The 18,829-nt window shown below is 39.2% G+C and overlaps 1 protein-coding gene across 16 annotated transcripts in view; it reads right to left on the minus strand.

Moving 5' to 3' along the window:
• The window catches only part of STAU2 (staufen double-stranded RNA binding protein 2), a 298,260-nt gene that overhangs the window by 90,598 nt on the left and 188,833 nt on the right, over positions 1-18,829 (minus strand). Inside the window, exon 15 of one of the 16 annotated variants that reach the window (XM_046642545.1) lies at positions 9,766-9,792. The exons of 14 other annotated variants lie outside the window; for them this stretch is intronic. In XM_046642545.1, coding sequence (XP_046498501.1) covers positions 9,766-9,792 — 27 coding nt within the window. Of the gene's footprint in view, positions 1-9,765; positions 9,793-16,941; positions 18,187-18,829 lie in introns of those variants that run through there. One more of the 16 variants, XM_046642543.1, reaches the window with a different exon arrangement.

The raw sequence follows: 18,829 nt of genomic DNA on the forward strand, positions 1-18,829 counted from the left end.
GAGATATTGAATAAACATTTGTTGAATGGGTGAATAAATGACTGGCTGCTTTTTTCTCAGAATATTAAATAAGAACACTTTGACAAGTGATGAAATGCTAATATCTGAGCAGGTGCTTGAGGGGAAGAAACCAAAAATTTGCCTCTCGGCTGAGATTTGAGAAGTGTTCCCCCGACTTGATACTGTTTCTGGTTCTGGGACGCTCCATTCCTCTCTGATGCTTCTGTCCTGGGCTTACAAAGCTTAGGCAGGGAGGGAGTTTCTCTTAGAATAAAAGCAATAGTCTGCTACCTTTTCAGAGATATCTGGAGACAAAAGGACAAAGTAAAATACATATAAAAAGAAAGAAAGAACACGTCTAAGAGAAGGGCAATCACTACTAATGTTAATATTAAAAATCAAAGCAGACCATTATTTGGTGACCCTAATAAAGAAAATCTTTGCATAGCACACTTGGAACAAGCTATTTTGTCTCAGGCTATTTTGAAGCATGTTCCAAGTCCCACGTGGTTAACGAGACCTCCAGAAACCTTTTACACTCAGGCAAGCGCGGAGGGGAGAGCAGCCCACGGTGACAGATACTAGCTTACAGAGGCCCTCTGCCAGCTTCCCACCAGCTACCACGAGAGAGTCACTTACTGAAAAAGAGTTGAAAATTTAGCTCAGGGTTCTTCTAATAGTTAGCATTTCCGGAGAACTCCTGGGACAAGATTTTGAATGAACACAGTAATTTTCTCTTTAGTACTTTATGTAAATACTTTAGAATTTTACATTGTGTCCCAAAACATTCCTAAGTGCTGCCGAAAATCCACAGCAGGTGTGTCTTCACCTCATCTCCTCTATTTTACAAGACACTTTAGGTGTAACACACACAATAGATCCAAATGTATAGACTGTTCGAATTCCCCAAAATGACGGTTTTAAGGACATATCGCTTAGGAAGAAGGGACAGAGCCGGTATGGGAGTCCTGCTGTTCGCTCTCTCTCCCGCAGCTCACTTTTGCCACCTAGTGGGGGAGGTAGTTTCACAGTTACGTTTTTGTTTTGCATACCGATTGTCTCCTTCCTTGAAGACCTCAGAGCAGAGGTCAGCTTCTTAGCAGAACAGGATCAAACATATTTTTGATATGCATGAAATACTGGGGGCTTTAGATAGATTTTTCTTTTTCATAATCTTAAAATAATTTCCCCAGACTGATCTGCTCCCTATCGGGTTTCTTTTAAGCAGTTAGTTTTCACTACAATGATTAACTTAAGAGAATTCAAAGTAAAATAACACCTTCTTATATAAATTTATAATCTATAACTTCGGGTGGGAAAAGACTTCTTCCTGGTTCCCAATCATTTTCCAATCCCTTACCTTGTAGCATTTCACAAGGTCTATGTTTTGGCTCACTCCTATTTTTTATACTTATTGTGGGGACCAAATCTATATCTTTATCCCGGTTTTTCATTGTGGTTCTAATCTCAAATCTTCAGTTATCTACTGAATATCCTCCCTGGAACTGACATTTAATATGTCAAAGACCTACGTCATCATCTTCCAAAAGAACCAAAGAAGGGGCTTTCCTTTCGAGCCAGTGTGGCAAGCTCAATCAAGTGTGGCAAGCTCAACCAGAGCAAGAGTGCAGTCCAGGGTTAAAAATGGCAGAGAAATTTTTTCTTTTAAGTAAGTAAAACTTGATGCAGTAAGTTAAGCAAAAGGAGCAATCAGAAGTCAGGATCAGTTTACTGGGCTGGACGGGAGGAAGAATGTTGATCAAGAGTCAGGGTGGAGCAATAACAATGAACAGGAATTGAGGTCAGGAGCGTAGGAAATTTGAGGCAGGTCATAGAGCTAAAGCTGAGAAAACTGGAAATAAGAGGCAAGAGAGGCGGCAGAAAGTATCGTCACTCAAGTCCTTAGGCTTGAAGTACACGCAAGGATTCAGAGGGCTGGGGACCAGCAGAGATGTGGCAGTCTCAGGCCTGGACACACATGGTGATATCTCATTTTCCACTCCACCTCTGTCTAAATAGTAACCCCCGCTTCCATCCTGAGTCCCCCTGGAGTCTGCTGGAGAGTTTCTTGAGGTTCCTGACCCAAATGAATTATTGCTTACCAAAACTTCCATGATCATGAATGGCCTTATGATCCTTTTGGTCTCTGAGGCTTCAAAGCTTATGAAGCTATTTTTTTTAACACCTTTATTGAGGTATAATTTATATACCACAAAGTTCCTCTATTGTGAGAGGTTTCAGTAAATTTAGAAAGTTGTACAAACATCACCACAATCTAGTCTTAAAACATTTCTATCCCCACAAAAAATTTCCCTGTGCCCATTTACAGTCAGTCCCTGCTCCCATTGCCAGCCCACGGCAACCACTGATCTGCCTTCTGACTACAGATAATTTGCCTTTTCTGGAAATTTCATATAAAAGGAATCAGACAATGTGCTCTCTTGTGTCAGTTGTCCTTCACATAGGCTGTTTTTGAGGTTTACCTTTGTGGCATCATGTATAAGTTCATTCCTCTTTATTGCTAAATAATATTCCATCATAAGGATATACCACATTTTGTTTATCCATTCACCAGTTGGTCGGCATGTGGATTGTTTCCAGTTTTTAGCTATTATGAATAATGCTGCTATGAATATTCACATAAATAAAAGTCTGTGTAAACGTGTATTTTTCTTGGGTAGATGTAAGAGTGGATTTGCTGGATCATGCAGTAAATTTAACTTGTTTTGTGTGTGTGTGTGTGTGAGGAAGATTGGCCCTGAGCTAACATCTGTGCCAGTCCTCCCCTATTTTGTATGTAGGATGCCGCCACAGCATGGCTTGATGAGTGGTGTAGGTCCACACCCAGGATCCGAACCCACGAACCTGGGCCACTGAAGCAGAACGTGCTGAACTTAACTACTACACCACAGGGCCAGCCCCTGTTTAACTTTTTAAGAAATTGTGGGGGCCAGCCTGGTGGCATAGTGGTTAAGTTCATGTGCTCCACTTCAGCAGTCCGGGATTCATCAGTTCGGATCCCAGGCATGGACCTACACACCGCTCATCAATCCATGCTGTGGCAGCATCCTGCATACAAAGTAGAGGAAGATTGGCACAGATGTTAGCTCTGCAGTAATCTTCCTCAAGCAAAAAGAGGAAGACTGGCAGCAGATGTTAACTCAGGGCCAATCTTCCTCACCAAAAAGAAAGAAAGAAAGAAAGAAATTGCCAAATTGTTTTCCAAAGTAGTACAATTTTACATTCTCTCCAGCAATCCATGAAAGTCTCAGCTTCTCCATATCTTTGTCAATGTTTGTTATTATATACCTTTTTTTAGTACAATCATCTTAGCAGGAATGAAGTGGTAAGGTATTAATGTGGTTTTACTTTGCATTTTTCTGATAGCTAATGACAGTGAGCATTTTCTCACGTGTTTATTAGCCAATTGTATATTTTCTTTGATGAACTATCTATTCATATCCATTTTAACTGTGTTGCCTTATGATTAATGCATTATAAGAACTCTCTGCATATCGTAGATACAAGCCATATTTCAGATATTTGGCTTGTTAACATTTTCTTCTAGTTGGTGCCTTGTCTTTTCATCTTCTTAACGGTATTTTTTGAAGCACAAAAGTTTTAAGTTTTGATAAGTCCAATTTTTTCTTTTATGAATTGTGCTTTTGGTGTTGAATCTAAGCACTCTTTGCTTAACCCAGGGTCATGAAAATTTCTCCTATGATTCATTCAGAAGTTTTACAGTTTTTTGTTTGACTTCTAAGTCTATTGTCCATTTTAGGTTAATTTTTGTATATGGGTGGGGTAAGGATCTAAATTCATTTTCTTCATATAGATATTTAATTTTCCCAGTATCATCTGTTGAAAAGACTATCCTTTCTCCACTTAATTTCATTGGCACTTTTGTTACAATTGATTGATCACAAATATAAAAGTCCATTTCCAGATTGTTCCATTTGATTCTGTTCCATTGATATACATGTCTATCCTTATCCACTAAGTTGAATAATATAGCTTTATAGTAAAATTTGAAATTGAATAGTGGAAATCTTCCAATTTTGTTCTTCCTTTCCAAAAGTGTTTTAGCTATTCTGGGCTCTTTGCATTTCCATATAAATTCTAGAATCAACTTGATTTCTGCAAAAAAAAAACAAGCCTGCTAGGATTTTGATAGAGATTGCATTGAATCTATAGGTCAATCTGGGGAAAACTGCCAACTTAACAATAATGCGTCTTCTAATCCATGAATATTGAATGCCTCTCATGTATTTAAATTGTCTTTAACTTCTCTCAGCAGTGTGTTACAGTTTTTAGTGTACGAGTCTTAACACCTCTTTGGTTAAATTGTTTCCTATGTATTTTATTCTTTTTGATGCTATTCTGAATGAAATACTCAATTTTATTTTTTATTATTTGTATCTAGTATTGTTTCTAGAAATACAATTGACTTTTGTGTATTGATCTGTATCCTGTAACTTTACTGAACTTTTTATTTTTTAAAGATTGGCACCTGAGCTAGCAAGTGTTGCCAATCTTTTTTTTTTTTCCTTCTTCTTCTTCTCCTGGAAGTCCCCCAGTACATTGTTGTATATTCTACTTGTGAGTGCCTCTGGTTGTGCTATGTGGGACAGCGCCTAAGCATGGCCTGATGAGCAGTGCCATGTCCATGCCCAGGATCCAAACCAGCGAAATCCTGGGCTGCTGAAGAGGAGCGCACAAACTTAACCACTCGGCCATGGGGCCAGCCCCGAACTTGTTTTTAAGTCCTAAGAGATTTTTGTGTGTGCTCTTTTTTAGGATTTTCTACATACAGGATAATGTCATCTACGAATAAAGACAGTTTCATTTCTTACTTTCCAAGCTGCATGTCTTTTGTTTCTTTCTTTCCTTTTCCCCCTCTTATTGTACCAGCTACAATCTCTAGCATAATGTCGAGTAGAAGTGGTGAAAGCAGACATCCTTGCTTTGATCCAAACTTAAGGAGAAAGCATCATCACCATTAAGGTGACATTAGCTGTAGGTTTTCTGCAGATGCCCTTTATCAAGTTAAGAAATTTCCCTTCTATTTCTACATGGTTCAAAGTTTTTAATTAGGAATGGGTGTTGGATTTTGGCAAGTCCTTTTTCTGTGTCTACTGAGAATATCATGTGGTTTTCTCCTTTATTAATATGGCATAAAAAGCAATTAATTTTCAGATGTTAAATCAACCTTGATAACGGTGTTCAATCCTTTCTCTAAACTGTGCTTGTCCTACAGTTTCTGAGGTTCTGTTCACTTTTTTCATTCTTTTTTCTCTCTGTTATTCAGACTGGATAATTTCTTTTGATCTATCTTGAAGTTCATGGGCTCTTTCTTCTGCCATCTCAAGTCTGTTGTTGAATCCCTCTAATGAATTTTTCAGTAATTACTTTTCAACACTAGGATGTCTAGTTGGCCTTTTAAAAAATGTTTATCTCTTTATTGAGATTCTCTATTTGTTGAGTCATTGTTGTCATATTTTCATTTAATTCTTTAAACATGGTTTCCCTAATTTTCTTGAACATATTATTACAGCTGCTTTGAAGTCTTTGTCTGCTAAGTCCAACACCTGCGTCCACAGCTTTTTTCCACTGAGTATTGGTTACCCCTTCCTTTCATTGCATATCTTGTACCTTTCTGTTGAAAACTGGAAACTTAGATACTATATTGCAGTAACTCTGGATTTTGATGTTCCTCTGCAGGACTGTAGTTGTTGCTGTGGTTTTCTTGACTGTTCATTAATTTTCCTGGATTAAATCTGTGGAATCCATGTCCCCCACAGCATGTGGCTACTTGTGTCTCTTCTCAGTTTTTAAATTATTTTTGTTTTTATTTTTAAGCCTGGTTTTGTAGGGGTCACCATTGTGTCTATATAGCTTAGTAGTCAGTCAATGACTGGTCATTGGTTCTGCTCAAATACCCTAAGCCAATAAAGGTCTACTCTCTGCCATTGGTTCTGTGTTTGGGTTGGGAAGCACCTTCAAAGTTCAGGTGGTTCTCAATCTGCCTTGGCATTTACTTCCTGCCAGGTCCTCTCGCATCCCCTCTGCATATGTGCAGAATTCCATGGTCAGCCAGTGATGTGTAAATAGCTTGGCCCCTCTCTGGTCTTTCCTGCATGTGTATGAAGCTTTTTGGTCAGTGAAGAATATGTGTTGAGTTTCCCAAGGCCCTGTATGACTGTGTCATTTCCTGAATCTCCCTGATAAATTTCTGGCTAGTCTGCTGATCCAGTGTTGACCCCAACCAAGACTGTAACCTCAGGTTCACTCAGCTGCCAACTCGCCTTTCCTGTTGGTTTGCCACCAAGGTATCTACTGTTATTTCCAATGCCACTGGGAATGGGGTTTTTCATAAGCCACTTCAAATCAAGTAAGGCCACTCCTCCAGTGAAACTGCTGGTTTCCACGGCTTTCCTTGCCCATGTAGAACTACTGTGCTAAGTGTGCCTGGAGGCAGGGGAGAAGACCAGCGTCAGGCAAGAACACTACAGAATTCTACTTTTCTCACTTGAAGTTCAGTAGTTTTTCCATGAATAAACACTTGTCAATTTGATGAATGCCTTTAGTCAATTTAAGAGTTCTAAAATTGCTGCTTTTGACAATTTTTTGAAGTTTTTTTGTTGCTTTTTGGAAAGAAGATTTGCCCAGCTCTCCCCCTGCTATACTGGATGTGTGCCTTTAAAGCTATTTTTAATCGCTGTTTCTTTCTACCACACTCAGCTGGTCACCAAGGTCTGCTGATTCTTTCTCTGCATTGTCTCTCTGGGTGAGATGCTGTTTTCCTTGCCATTTTTAGTCACACTCATCAAGGTAGCCAGCACCAGTTCACTCCCGAATTACTGTGATAGAAGCCTTCCTTCCCGTCACAGCCAATTCTGCATCTGGCTACTAGATTGATCTTACAGATGCCAGCATAATCATATCTTTTGTTCCTGACTGAAGAATGATTCTTTGCTGCACAGAACACAAAATTCATACTGCTCAACCTAGCTGTCAAGAATGTACTCAACTTCCTTGATCTTATGCAACATTATTTATTCCTGGAGCTCCCATCAAGTTGAGTTTTTCTTCCCCCACATACTCCTTGCCAATTTCCATGTTTCTACCTTTTCTCATGTTGTTTTCCCTGTACGGAAAACCCTCATAAATTATCTTTCAATTTATACAGTCCATCAACTCCTAAAAGAAGCTTAATCAGATGAATTCTTCTGCTCTTGATCATTTCTATACTCCACAGCCTTTCAATATTTATATATACATATATAAATTTTTAAAATATTTCTGACACTAAATCATGTTGCTTTGCAATCAGTCCTCAATTCTTTCTATATGTTTTGTTGTTTCTCCAACTGTTTTTTTCTTTTAAATAGACTTCATTTTTTTAGAGCAGTTTTAGATTCACAGTAAAACTGAGCAGAAAGTACAGAGTTCCCATATAACCTGTCTCCAACTTTTAATTATACTCAATTTGAGGGCTTTCCTTATTTACAAAACAGAAAATACTTTTTAGCATCTAATACAGTGGTAGATATACAGCTGGTGCTTAGCATATGACTACTGAATGAATAAACTGAAATGCTTCTTGATTTCCCATGGAAATTTTCAAAAAATTTTAAAGAAAATTGTCACTTTAGGATGTCTTTCCCCCTCTCTCCTTGAAGAACTTAACTCTTACATATATCTCTGAAAGCAGAGGTGATATTAAAAATATTTAATAATTAGTGTGGCACAGACACCAACCAGAAAACAAATGGACAATAAAACAGAGTCCTGAAAACTCCTGCTGGCCCAAGAAATGATCTGTTAGTTACTAGATTGTGGGGATGTCCCAGAGGCCCTGAACATGAGGCCATGATGAGAGGGGGTGAAACATGGACTTTATAATGACTGTAGAATATACCTATAAAATGGATTTCTGTCAATCATGAAAGTTTTGGATTTGGGGAGCAGTATGAGAACAATGAGTCTCTGCAATGCAAGGTGCAGACAAGAACAGGAAACAGAAGCCATGGTCAAGCGTCAACTGGGCAGTACAAGATCAGAGAGAACAAAAGTCCTAGTAGGTCAAGACAAACCAACAGGGCAGACCCTAGATAAGTAACCAGGAGTCAGAGTTCAAGGTTAGAAGGTAGGATCAGCCAAGCAGATAGCAAGGAAATGCTAGGTAAGGATCCCAGCAAACAGTTGTCTAGGAAGCAGAAACATATCAGCAACAAGGAGACTGGCAGCCAGGCAACTTTGTCCCTGAGCTGAAAAATTTATTATGCTTCCTACTATGGCAAGAGCTTGTGTGCAGGCATGACCTCCCTCTGCATATGAGATTAGGTGAAGCAGATAGGAGCCTATCGGAGTGTTAGCCTTTTAGAGTGAGGTATTTCAGTGTGGGTCTTGGCAGAGCGGTGACACTTTTTACCAAAAGGTACTGGGTTTGCTGGTAGCACATCGTCATACTGCCTATAAAGGGTAATAGGGCCATTTTTTATCACTATGTTGGTCTTTATTACTTAATTTCACAAATGTTAAATATTTTTGGGTTTAAAAATGTCTTCATATTCCTTCCTTCAGAGGATGCAAAAGAGAAGCCAATTAACTAAAGGGTATTTTAAAAATACGTGATCTGAAAAGACACTAGCTGCCAACTTAGAAACAAAGAGAGCAGGTCAAATAAATATCAGCAATAAAAGAATAAAATTGAAAATCCTGAAAAATAACCAGTAACTAGTTTGTCTAAAGAGGAATTTTGGAAACGGAGAGAGGCATGACTTACTTGAAGGTGTATTGCTGAGAGAGAGAAGGCCACTGTTTTTCAGTTTTAAATAGTGTAATAAACCATACGCAACACCATAATCTGAGTTTACGAGGAAGGTAATACTCTTTCAGTTGTAAAAGTGACCTCCAGTGGGCAATAATGCTCTCAAACCTGTGGCCTAGGGAACTATATTCCATTGATCGTCACTTTAAAAAAGTCTATATAGGCAACAGTTTTCCACTATAACTTTCACATCCATTTAGCCAATTATATACATATGGTATTTATTGGCTTAATAATGTATCTGGTTATGATTCATTAGTATGAACTGCTAACAGAAGGGTTTTTAGAGTATTTCCCCAACAATGTTCAAATCAACATCAAATATATAGACAGACCTACAAGAATAGTAGGAATATGAAATTCCTACTTAAATCATTTGAAATGAGAATACTGAATTAAAAATTAAGGAACTACTGACATGGATTATGCATGCAGGTCCAAAACCAAACAAAACTCATTTGAGAGAACGTCTAGAAAACATTTTTGGACTCTTTATTCTTTACTCTGTCTCTTATGAGATCATGAACATGAAATTATCTTCAAACAGATAATCTGTTGTGAAACATTGAGCTATACATAAGGCAAGGTACAGCTCAAATAACCACACTAAAAATCCTTTTGAGTGTAGTTGGGAAAACTCATGCTTTTTAAGATCTAAAATTTCACACTTTCTGTTGGTTAAAATAGCTGTTATTCATCATTTCAGGAAAAAAACTGGGAGAAGAAAAGCAATAAGTTAAGCTCGTGGGTTTTGACTATAGTCCAAAATTATTTTATAGGTCAAGTTAATAAGTCACTTGTGGGCACAATATCACTGGGCATATGCAGCCACTCAGAAATGTGGTCATGCTGTACTAAGCATAAATGAAATTAGGAGTCAGTTATACAATACATAATATTCAATCTTCCCACTACCCTCCTCTATAACTCACTGTTGGTTCCAGCAACTGCTTATATATCTGAAATGAAAGAAGTGAAAGATCACCATGAAAACAACAGAATATTCCTTATTGCTTAAAAAAAAATGGAGGGGGGGAGTCTAGCTATGAAGTGTTTCTAAATGGGATTTCAGGAAGGAGATAGAAGTAACCTTTGCTACAGGCAAAGTTTTTTCAGTGCTCTGATGAATACTGATGGAAAAAACCATTTATTTTTCCTTAACTTAGAGAATAAAATTGGTTTCTGTTGTAGAGCAGATAAATCTAGAATTGACAGTCAAGTCTCACTATCTTATAATATGGGTAATATGTCCAGAAAACCGGCTCCTTTCCAAAAGAGAATGAACTCTGAATGACCATGTTTAAAGTAACATTTGACACAAAACACAAAAGGTGAAGGCCTGACGTTTCTTCCTTCTGGTCCAGGGATTTGACCAGCAAACTTCTTCCGTAAAGGGCAGAGAGGAAATATCTTAGGCTCTGCAGGCAATAAGGTCTCTGTCCTAACCACTCATCTCTGCTGCTGTAGAGAGAAGGTGGCCACAGACAACACCTGAACGAATGGGCATGGCTGTGTCTCAGTCAAACTACTTATGGCCACTAACACTTAAATTCCATGTAATTTTCACATGTCATGAAATATTATTCTTCTTTGGATTTTTTCCCCAAGCATTTCAAAATCTAAAGGCCATTCTCAGTTCAGGTGGCAGGCTGGATGTGGCCCACGGGCCGTAGTATGCTGACTTGTCTTATTCTAGTCCGTCAACGAGAATAACTACTCAGTGGTGAGAAGTCGGTCCTGGTGACTTCTCCTGCTGAAATATTTTTTTGAAGATCTGATTGAATTTTTAACTGTGTGTGGTGATGAATGCTAACTAAACTTGTGGTAATCATTTCACAATATATATGTATATCAAATCAATATGGTGTACACTTAAAACTAATACAGTGTTATATATCAATTATATCTCAATTAAAAAACAACTAAAAAACAAAAACATGCTCTATGAACTACTGGACTAATTACCGAAATACAAAATATAAAGGAAAAAAGATATGGATTGAATTTCTTAACTATAAGATATATTTGTGTAAAATGGGAATTTTACATGATAAAAAGTCAGAAGAAATTTTAGTCCTATAATCATGAGGTAAGTTTCAGAAGCAGGAAACACTTTGAAATATAAACATCAACAATTATGGAAACACTTTCCTAAAACAAACATTAAAATTGATGAGCCTTTTTACTATCTCTCTAGCATCCTATTTCATAAAAAGTAAACAAAAATCAAGTTGTGTGTTGAATTTTGGCAGCTCCAGGACCTCCCAGAAGTGCCAATGGTAGGGGTCACACCTTCTCTTCCAACACCCCATGGCACTCAGCACTGTGGCTTGACACATGTTGTGAGCAAGTGAAACAAGCTGAAATGCAAACTTACACTGAAATCTATGTAATACAAAGAATACCAGAACTGTCTCGCAGGTACCTTCAGGATGATGACAGAAGGTCTGTTATTATGTAATGTCACTTAAGTGTGTCCTTTTTATTAATAAAAAGCTTTATTTGTCTTGGGTAATTGTTACTCAAACCTGTGAAGTTCATGCCTCTTTATATTCTGAGGAATGCAGTCCCAAAGGACATTACTCAGTGAATACTGACTTGTATACTACACAGTGGGAAACTAGAGTAGGAGGCAGCCCTGGAACTTGAAGAAAGTAATTTAGGACACTGAGAAGGATGTACTCATACACATGACAGGTTACAAAAATTAGGAGTTACAAATAGATCAGTAAAGGAATTAATGGAGATATATAATGGATTCCTAATGATAGTTACATGTATTCAGAGTATGTAAATACTCTGAGGTCAACATTTGGAAGTACCAGGATGCTTTCACAAAAAAATGTCCCTGTAAGGTCACCACCAGAGAAAGCATACTGAGCCAAACATTCTATTTCTCTCACTAATTCTACCAAATGAATTCTACCAAATCCAAGTCATTCTAATGTTCCTAGAAATTCAATTCAAACCCATCTTATAAGTATGTGCTGTGTGTGTCTTAAGAGCACAGACACAGAGAATACTAAGGCAAATAAGACACTGCCCTAGACCTCACAGAGGTCACTGACCAGTGGGGAGACCAATATGAAAAAAAAAAGAAGGAACAGTTTGATAAGTGTTACCAGTGGGATAAATATGAAAAGTAGGTCTGGGTAGGGCTTATTGACTGGAGTGACACCTTGGTTGGATCTGATGGATATCACAATGAAAGTCCCTCTGTGAGCAAGGAGAGAATGGCCCGGGCAGAGCGAACAGTGCAAAGACAGAGATGCAAGAGAGCACGGGAGGTGGTGACTCAACACGGCCAGAGCACAAAGTGTGGTCTAAGCGAGGCACAGGGCGAAGGTGCAGGATGAGCTTGGAGACACAGGCAGGGGCCACATCACAATGCTGGTGGGTCTCATTCCATAGACTTGTGCTCTCCAACATGCACGTGGCTGTTGGGCACTTGAAATGTGGCTAGTCCAAGATAAGATGACTCAAAAAAAGACAAAACGTCTCAATAATTTAAAAATTTGATTACATGTTAAAATGATTCTTTAGAAACACTGGGTTAAATAAAATATACTATTAAGATTAAACTTACCTGTTTCTTTTTATTTTTTTAATGGATCTAGTAGAAAATTTAAAATTATATATGTGGGATTTAATCCCTCATGCAGTAGTCCTGGTGGCTGATTCCTCAACAACCATTTCACCCCAAGCACTTAAACCAGTAGAGGTCTCATTTCTTTCAGAAGGTGACTAGCTTAGAGATGAGCATATGACCGACCCAATCTAGGCCCGAGCTGTGAAGGAAAGATGGCTGGAGGAGTTCCTGATACAGATGTCTTTGCCCCTAAAAGGAGACACAAGATCAGATCTCGTTTTCTTTTACATGTGGCTATATTGCCAGTGACACAGAGAACTACTATGGCCATCTTTCTGTGAGCCAGAGGATGAAGCAGAGGATGGCGGAGCTAAGAAATGGAATAACTTGCGTCCTTGCTGACATCACTGCATTGCTTTATCGACCAACCCTGGAGTTGACCCTTCCTCTGAACTTCCTGTTATGTGAGATAACAAGGTTCCTTATTATTTCAGCCTGTATGAGTCCAGTTTTCTGTTATTTGTGGACAAAAGCACCCTAGCTGATGCACTCCGTTAGACTGTAATTACCTCAAGGGCAAGGAAGTGCACGTACTATTACGTACGACCATCGAGTACTACAGAAGTTCTCTCCATAGTCTACAACCAATCAACAGATTATTGTTGAAAAAGTACGTATTCAGATAATAGGTGTGAAGGCTTTTTCTCTTTTACTTTTAACTTACTATAAACTGTAAGACATTATGGGATAATTACTCAGGCAGAGAGACTTCTAATTAATCAGAATACAAACCTATGAGAGGAATTTAATTAGTCAAAAGTAGAAGAGAATACCTATTAGATTTGTAAATTGTTACACCTAATGGCTGTCCTTGCATTGAGAGGTCTGCCTTGAATTCTAGTCAAAGCACACATACTGGGAACAACTCAGCTTGATTTTACTAATCTGGACCTAAACCCTTAAAGGTGATGCAGCAAAGGAAGCTAATATACAAATGCTACAGTTTATATCTCATAAGTTATTAGAAGAATTAGGCAAAATAATGTACAGAGAGCCTAGCACAATATCTAGTACATGGTAAACACATTATCTATAAATTTGGTTCTTGTATCTTTTCTCGTATAGAATTGTTAACTTTTAAAATTCTAAGTAATGTGTTAAATATGCATAGTCATTTACTCCACATGACAATGATGCTTTGTGTTGGGTAGAAGTCAGAGTGCAGCAATACTAATATACATATGTCACACTTCGTTGACTAGTTTGTGCTTGTTAGGTGGCTGATTTATTAGTTCATTCTTTTATCTATATGAAGCAAGTGAGTTCCAGAGCTAACCGGAACAAACTAAGGTAGGCAGTAATAAAACTATTAATTAGAAATTAAGCTACAGCATTTTGACTAATCTCCAGCCGCTTGCCCAGTACTGGTGAGGTTGGTGAGACTGATAATGCAGGCTGAGCAAGTATGAATAAAAAGAAAATATAAAGACAGGGAAGGAAGTTTATGACTTTGAGGCCGTAACCACAAGGTGACTGATGTAATTAAAAGAGACCCAGAGGAAGAGGCACTCAGTAACATCTAAGAGTGATGAAGACAGACGGAGAAAGGATATCAGACCAGAAGGAGAGAGTAAAGAATAGCATTTCGTGGGGCCAGCCGGGTGGTGCAGCGGTTAAGTTTGCACGTTGCGCTTCGGTGGCCCGGGGTTCAATGGTTTGGATCCCGCATGTGGACATGGCACTGCTTGGCAAAAGCCATGCTGTGGGTAGGCATCCCACATATAAAGTGGAGGAAAATGGGTATGGATGTTAGCTCAGGGCCGGTCTTCTTCAGCAAAAAAGAGGAGGATTGGCAGTAGTTAGCTCAGGGCTAACCTTCCTCAAAAAAGAAAAAAGCAAAAAAAGAGAATAGTATTTCGTAAGATATACCAAGTCCAAAAACTTTTCACACTATTACAAAGGATTTCAATCTAATAACATACACTAGCTAACATAAATTTAATTCCCAAATAGGATACACTGAAAAATACTGAGCAAAACCCTCACTAGGCTCAATCTTAACAAATAAGTGTGTTTTTTACTAAGCGTATGAGGATGAAGTCTCTTCATTGAAACCATGATATGATCTACAAATTTTAAATTTCACAAGATTGGCTTAGCGAGGACTATAAGAAGTTAGTTATTTAGCTTACCACCAGGACTGCTAAGTTAGTCACCTTTGCATGCTCCAGCATCTAGTGCAGTATGCCCCTACAGTTGTTCAGCTAACAAATGTTCACTGAAAAAAAAAATCAGTATCTGGAAATTTAAACTGTGTTTTTACTCCGGACAATTAAACATTCTAAACTAACATGAATTTACAATATCATATTCGCTGTGATGAACAAGGCAAACACCTGTAGAACATTCTCACCCAGACACCATGAGGACCTCCAGGCCAACACCAGCCTGATGACCATCCACTGCTGGACGAGAATTCAGAGAATTCGCCCCAATGGGAAACAGTGGCCTGGAGACCCCGTCCCTGAAGTCAGATGGGGAGGCTCAGACCCCTCTTTGGAGACTAATAATTATTCTGTGAGGTCTGCAGCAGGCCTCCACTACCCACCGGCATTTGGAGGAACTAACCCAGGCTATTGTTAAATTTAGTGCATTTCCGTGGTGGATCCTACATACGCAGAGAACACAGGGAAAGAAAGGGGATGTCATCCTTCCACACATCCTTGGGATCAATATCACATGAGTAACTGAGAAAAGAATGAATCTGGATTTTTTTTTAAGTTGGGTTTATTGAGGGATAATCTACATTCGGTAAAGTTACCCCTTTTTAGTGTACAGTTGTGAGTTTGACAAATGTGTACAGTCGTGTTTCTACCACCAGAATCGAGACACAGCACATTTCATCACCCTCAAAAATTCCCTCATGACAATTTATGGCCAATCCCCCCAGCCCCTGGCAACCACTGATCTGTTTTCCATCCCCACAGCTTTGCCTTTTCCACAATGTCACACAAATTGAATCCACAGAACGTAGCCTTCTGAGTCTGGTTTCTTTCATCTATTATGATGTAACTGGCAACAGGGTCAGTGAGACTGGGACACAGTGAGCGAAAAGCAGCAGTAGGAATTGAAAACGGAGAGGTGGAGGGCGCCAACTCACGTAAGGACTTGTATGCCATAACAAAAATGCTGGATTTATAGCAGGTGTGGTGGGAAGCCACTGGAAGGTTTTGAGCAGCTGAGTAATGTGATATGATTAACTTAAAAATAATATCGGGTACTGTGTGGAAGATAGACCATAGTGGAACAAAAGCAGAAAAAAGGAAGCCAGGGTGGAGACAACCACAATGGTCTGGGTTAAAAATGATAGAGAGTTAAACTAGAATGACAGCCTTGGAGGTGGTGAAAGTGGTCAGATCAGAGATGAAGGAGAGGAAGAGATGCCGGGACAGGATGTAGTGTGAGAGGAGGAGAGAGCCGGCAAGGATGCTCCAAGGGGCTTGGCTTGAGCAACAAAGTAGACGGTGAGGTCATTTACCAGGAGGGAGAAAAGGAACAGACAGGGGAGGAGGCAGGAGTGCGTTTGGTGGGGGGAGGTGGAGAATTAAGAGCTCCATACATTTGGATGCCATCAGCATACAGATGAGAAAGCATCTCTCCCCTGACCATTTTGCGAATCTGTACTGACCTCTGATAGAGCAATTACACTTCACAGTGCCTGTCCTGTCACCCTGTAACACAGCGAGTGAACGCACTGGATAATACACTGTCTCTACTTCACCGAGTTCCTAGAATTAAATTCTAAAAAATAAGACAAGCTATAAGGTTCAAGGCTAGAGAGCTCCGCCCTTTCTCACCTTCATTTTCTACGCAGATAAGAACAACCAGAGCTTCATAAGAAGAATCACCTCTAAACTTCATATAAATATTTTTCTCAGAATACTTATTCCGTTTGTTCAATTGTGTAGGCTCAAGTACATTAAGAACAGAAAACGATTTTTAAACTATCATAACTTTTCTTGCTTTAAAATATTTTCCTGTTTTCTAGTATTTACACATTAATGGGTGAAAAAGCATTCAGCGGTCCATCTTTTCCAACTTACGAGATCAAGTTTACGCTTTTGGTGTGGTGGAGGAGTACCCTTTGCTCAAACAGACCCTCAGCGTGAGGAAGGGCAATGGCAACAACGTAGCAAAGCCAGAGATGCGGAGTAGAGGTCCACTCTGTCTCCTTTCCTCAGGGAGCCCAATTATCCAAGGATAAGGAAGGAGCACTCATCATACCACTATCCCCACTTGGCACCTCTGAGGCCACCAAAGTGGAGTGTTTGATATACAACACTCTACTTTGATCATTTCAGTCATAGCTCCATCCATCCATCCATCCATCCATCCATCCATTTGACCATTATCAAAATACTTCCTGAAAGTCTCTTTTTAATCTTAAAATTTCATGCAAATTTGTCATCTGTAATGCAGTTGTATTTGCTTTCATATAAAAATTTCTTTATTTACTTACCATTGAGTAAAGCTGACACTCCAGACAGATGCAGTATAAGACCAGTGTGTACAGTTGTGCAGGTTGTGCACTGCACATCTTGAGTGGGAGGGCTCCATTCACACTGTAGTTATCGTGGATTTGTCTATTACATTTTCTGTTGGACAGCAGTAGAATGCCTTGAGAAAGAAGTGCCTTTTTTTTTCTAACTTGTAAAGGTGCCACGTGGGCTAACAGTAGCCCTGGACTTTGAGTAGCTTGGCACATAGACTGGGCACAAGCCTGAACCAGCCTCATTATTTTACTCACAAAGAAGCCAAGTTCCAAGAGGTGAAGAGACCAGGCCCCACAGCTACTTCATGGCAAATCTGGGTCTGATTTCAGTCTCCCCTCCCAGTCCAGTGCTCTTTTATAGAACACACTACCTCTGCTAACAGTGGGTCGTTCTTCTTAGGGGTGTGGGTGGTTGAGGCACCGTTTCATTTCTTTGCTCAGCTTAAGGAGAGACCTTTGCAGGATGGTTATCTCACGCTGCTCTCGTCATTTGTTTCTGCCACGAATGGATAGAGAGATAGATATAGCAGTAGCTAGACTTCCTACTAAATATTCAAAGAAGTGAAGTTCTTCGACTGTAGGTTCTAGGAGAGCGAGAACCATGTCTGAACTTCTCACCACATTTCCGTAGCACCTGGCATGCAGTTAAGTTGTAGTTCACACAGGGATAACTCTTTATATAAGCTGGTGCAGGCACATCTCTCGGATGGCAGCCAGGGCGTACATCAGCGCGAAACCCTGGGAAGCAATGGGGGGCTCTCTACGCTGCTTTCCAGATCAATACGCTATTAACTGTTTAGTATTGGTTGGCCTCATCCAACCAGGAGCAGGAAGATCAGTTACAGAGCTATAAAACGGGAGCACTGGAATGAATCTTGTAAGTCACCCAACTCAACTCCCTCATTAACGTTCCAGGAAACAGAGTCCCAAAGAGATGACAGATTCCATCCAGCGAAGTGCAGCTAACTTACGCCATGGTTAGTTCCTAAAGTTCAGATTTTATGATCTAGTTGCTCTTTCTTGAACACCACAAGACCTCATCACCAATCAACAAGTGACGGCTGGAGACCCACAATGTCAGAGACGTCCTGAACTAGAGAGGGCTGCCCCTAAGAAGGTTTTCCTAGGCCTGGTTCGAGCTGGACAGTTAATCATGTGTTTGAGAAGATCCATCATTATGCTATGCTCTGTTATCCTCTCCACGCAAGGGCACTACTCAGATTGAGGGAAAAAAGATTAGTCAGGCAAGATCATTAGAAGTCCTCAAATTTACTGGGAAATGGATATGAAAATGAGTTCTGTATGTGAATGGTTAATTTAGAAAGCATAGCTCGTTAGTCATACTGTAAACTGTGTATGTCTATTTATTTTGACTCCAAACTAGAAATTCTATGTCCTAGATCACTAGTTTAGTCTAATCTGATGATTATTTTAATTGAAAATATTTATTATCTCACAAACAGGATGTATTTTCAAGCTGCTATCTAAACAATCAAAGGAATTTGTTTACTAAGAAACAGTATACTTTTCAGATTTTTAGCTTTATTTCAGAAACAAAACTTTCAAAGTAAAAACAGCACTGGAACTTCATTTTAATAATATCCCAAATTATGGGAGTAAGCTGATGGTTCTGAAAGTTCACACAGTTATTTTACATACCTTCTATAAGACTAAACTCTCTTACAGAACTAAATGAGCCTAGCGAGAGTCCAGTGTCATTTACATTGTTTTGCTGACCCTTCCTCTCATTTTTAATTATTACAAATAATAATAACTTGTAGGGCAATTATTTCTTCCTTGTAAAAGAATTCTATTTTTAAATTAATAATGAATTGTAAACTAGAAGTCTAAAGTA

The sequence above is a fragment of the Equus quagga genome, chromosome 16, assembly GCF_021613505.1.
Source record: "Equus quagga isolate Etosha38 chromosome 16, UCLA_HA_Equagga_1.0, whole genome shotgun sequence".
NCBI classification, from domain to species: domain Eukaryota; kingdom Metazoa; phylum Chordata; class Mammalia; order Perissodactyla; family Equidae; genus Equus; species Equus quagga.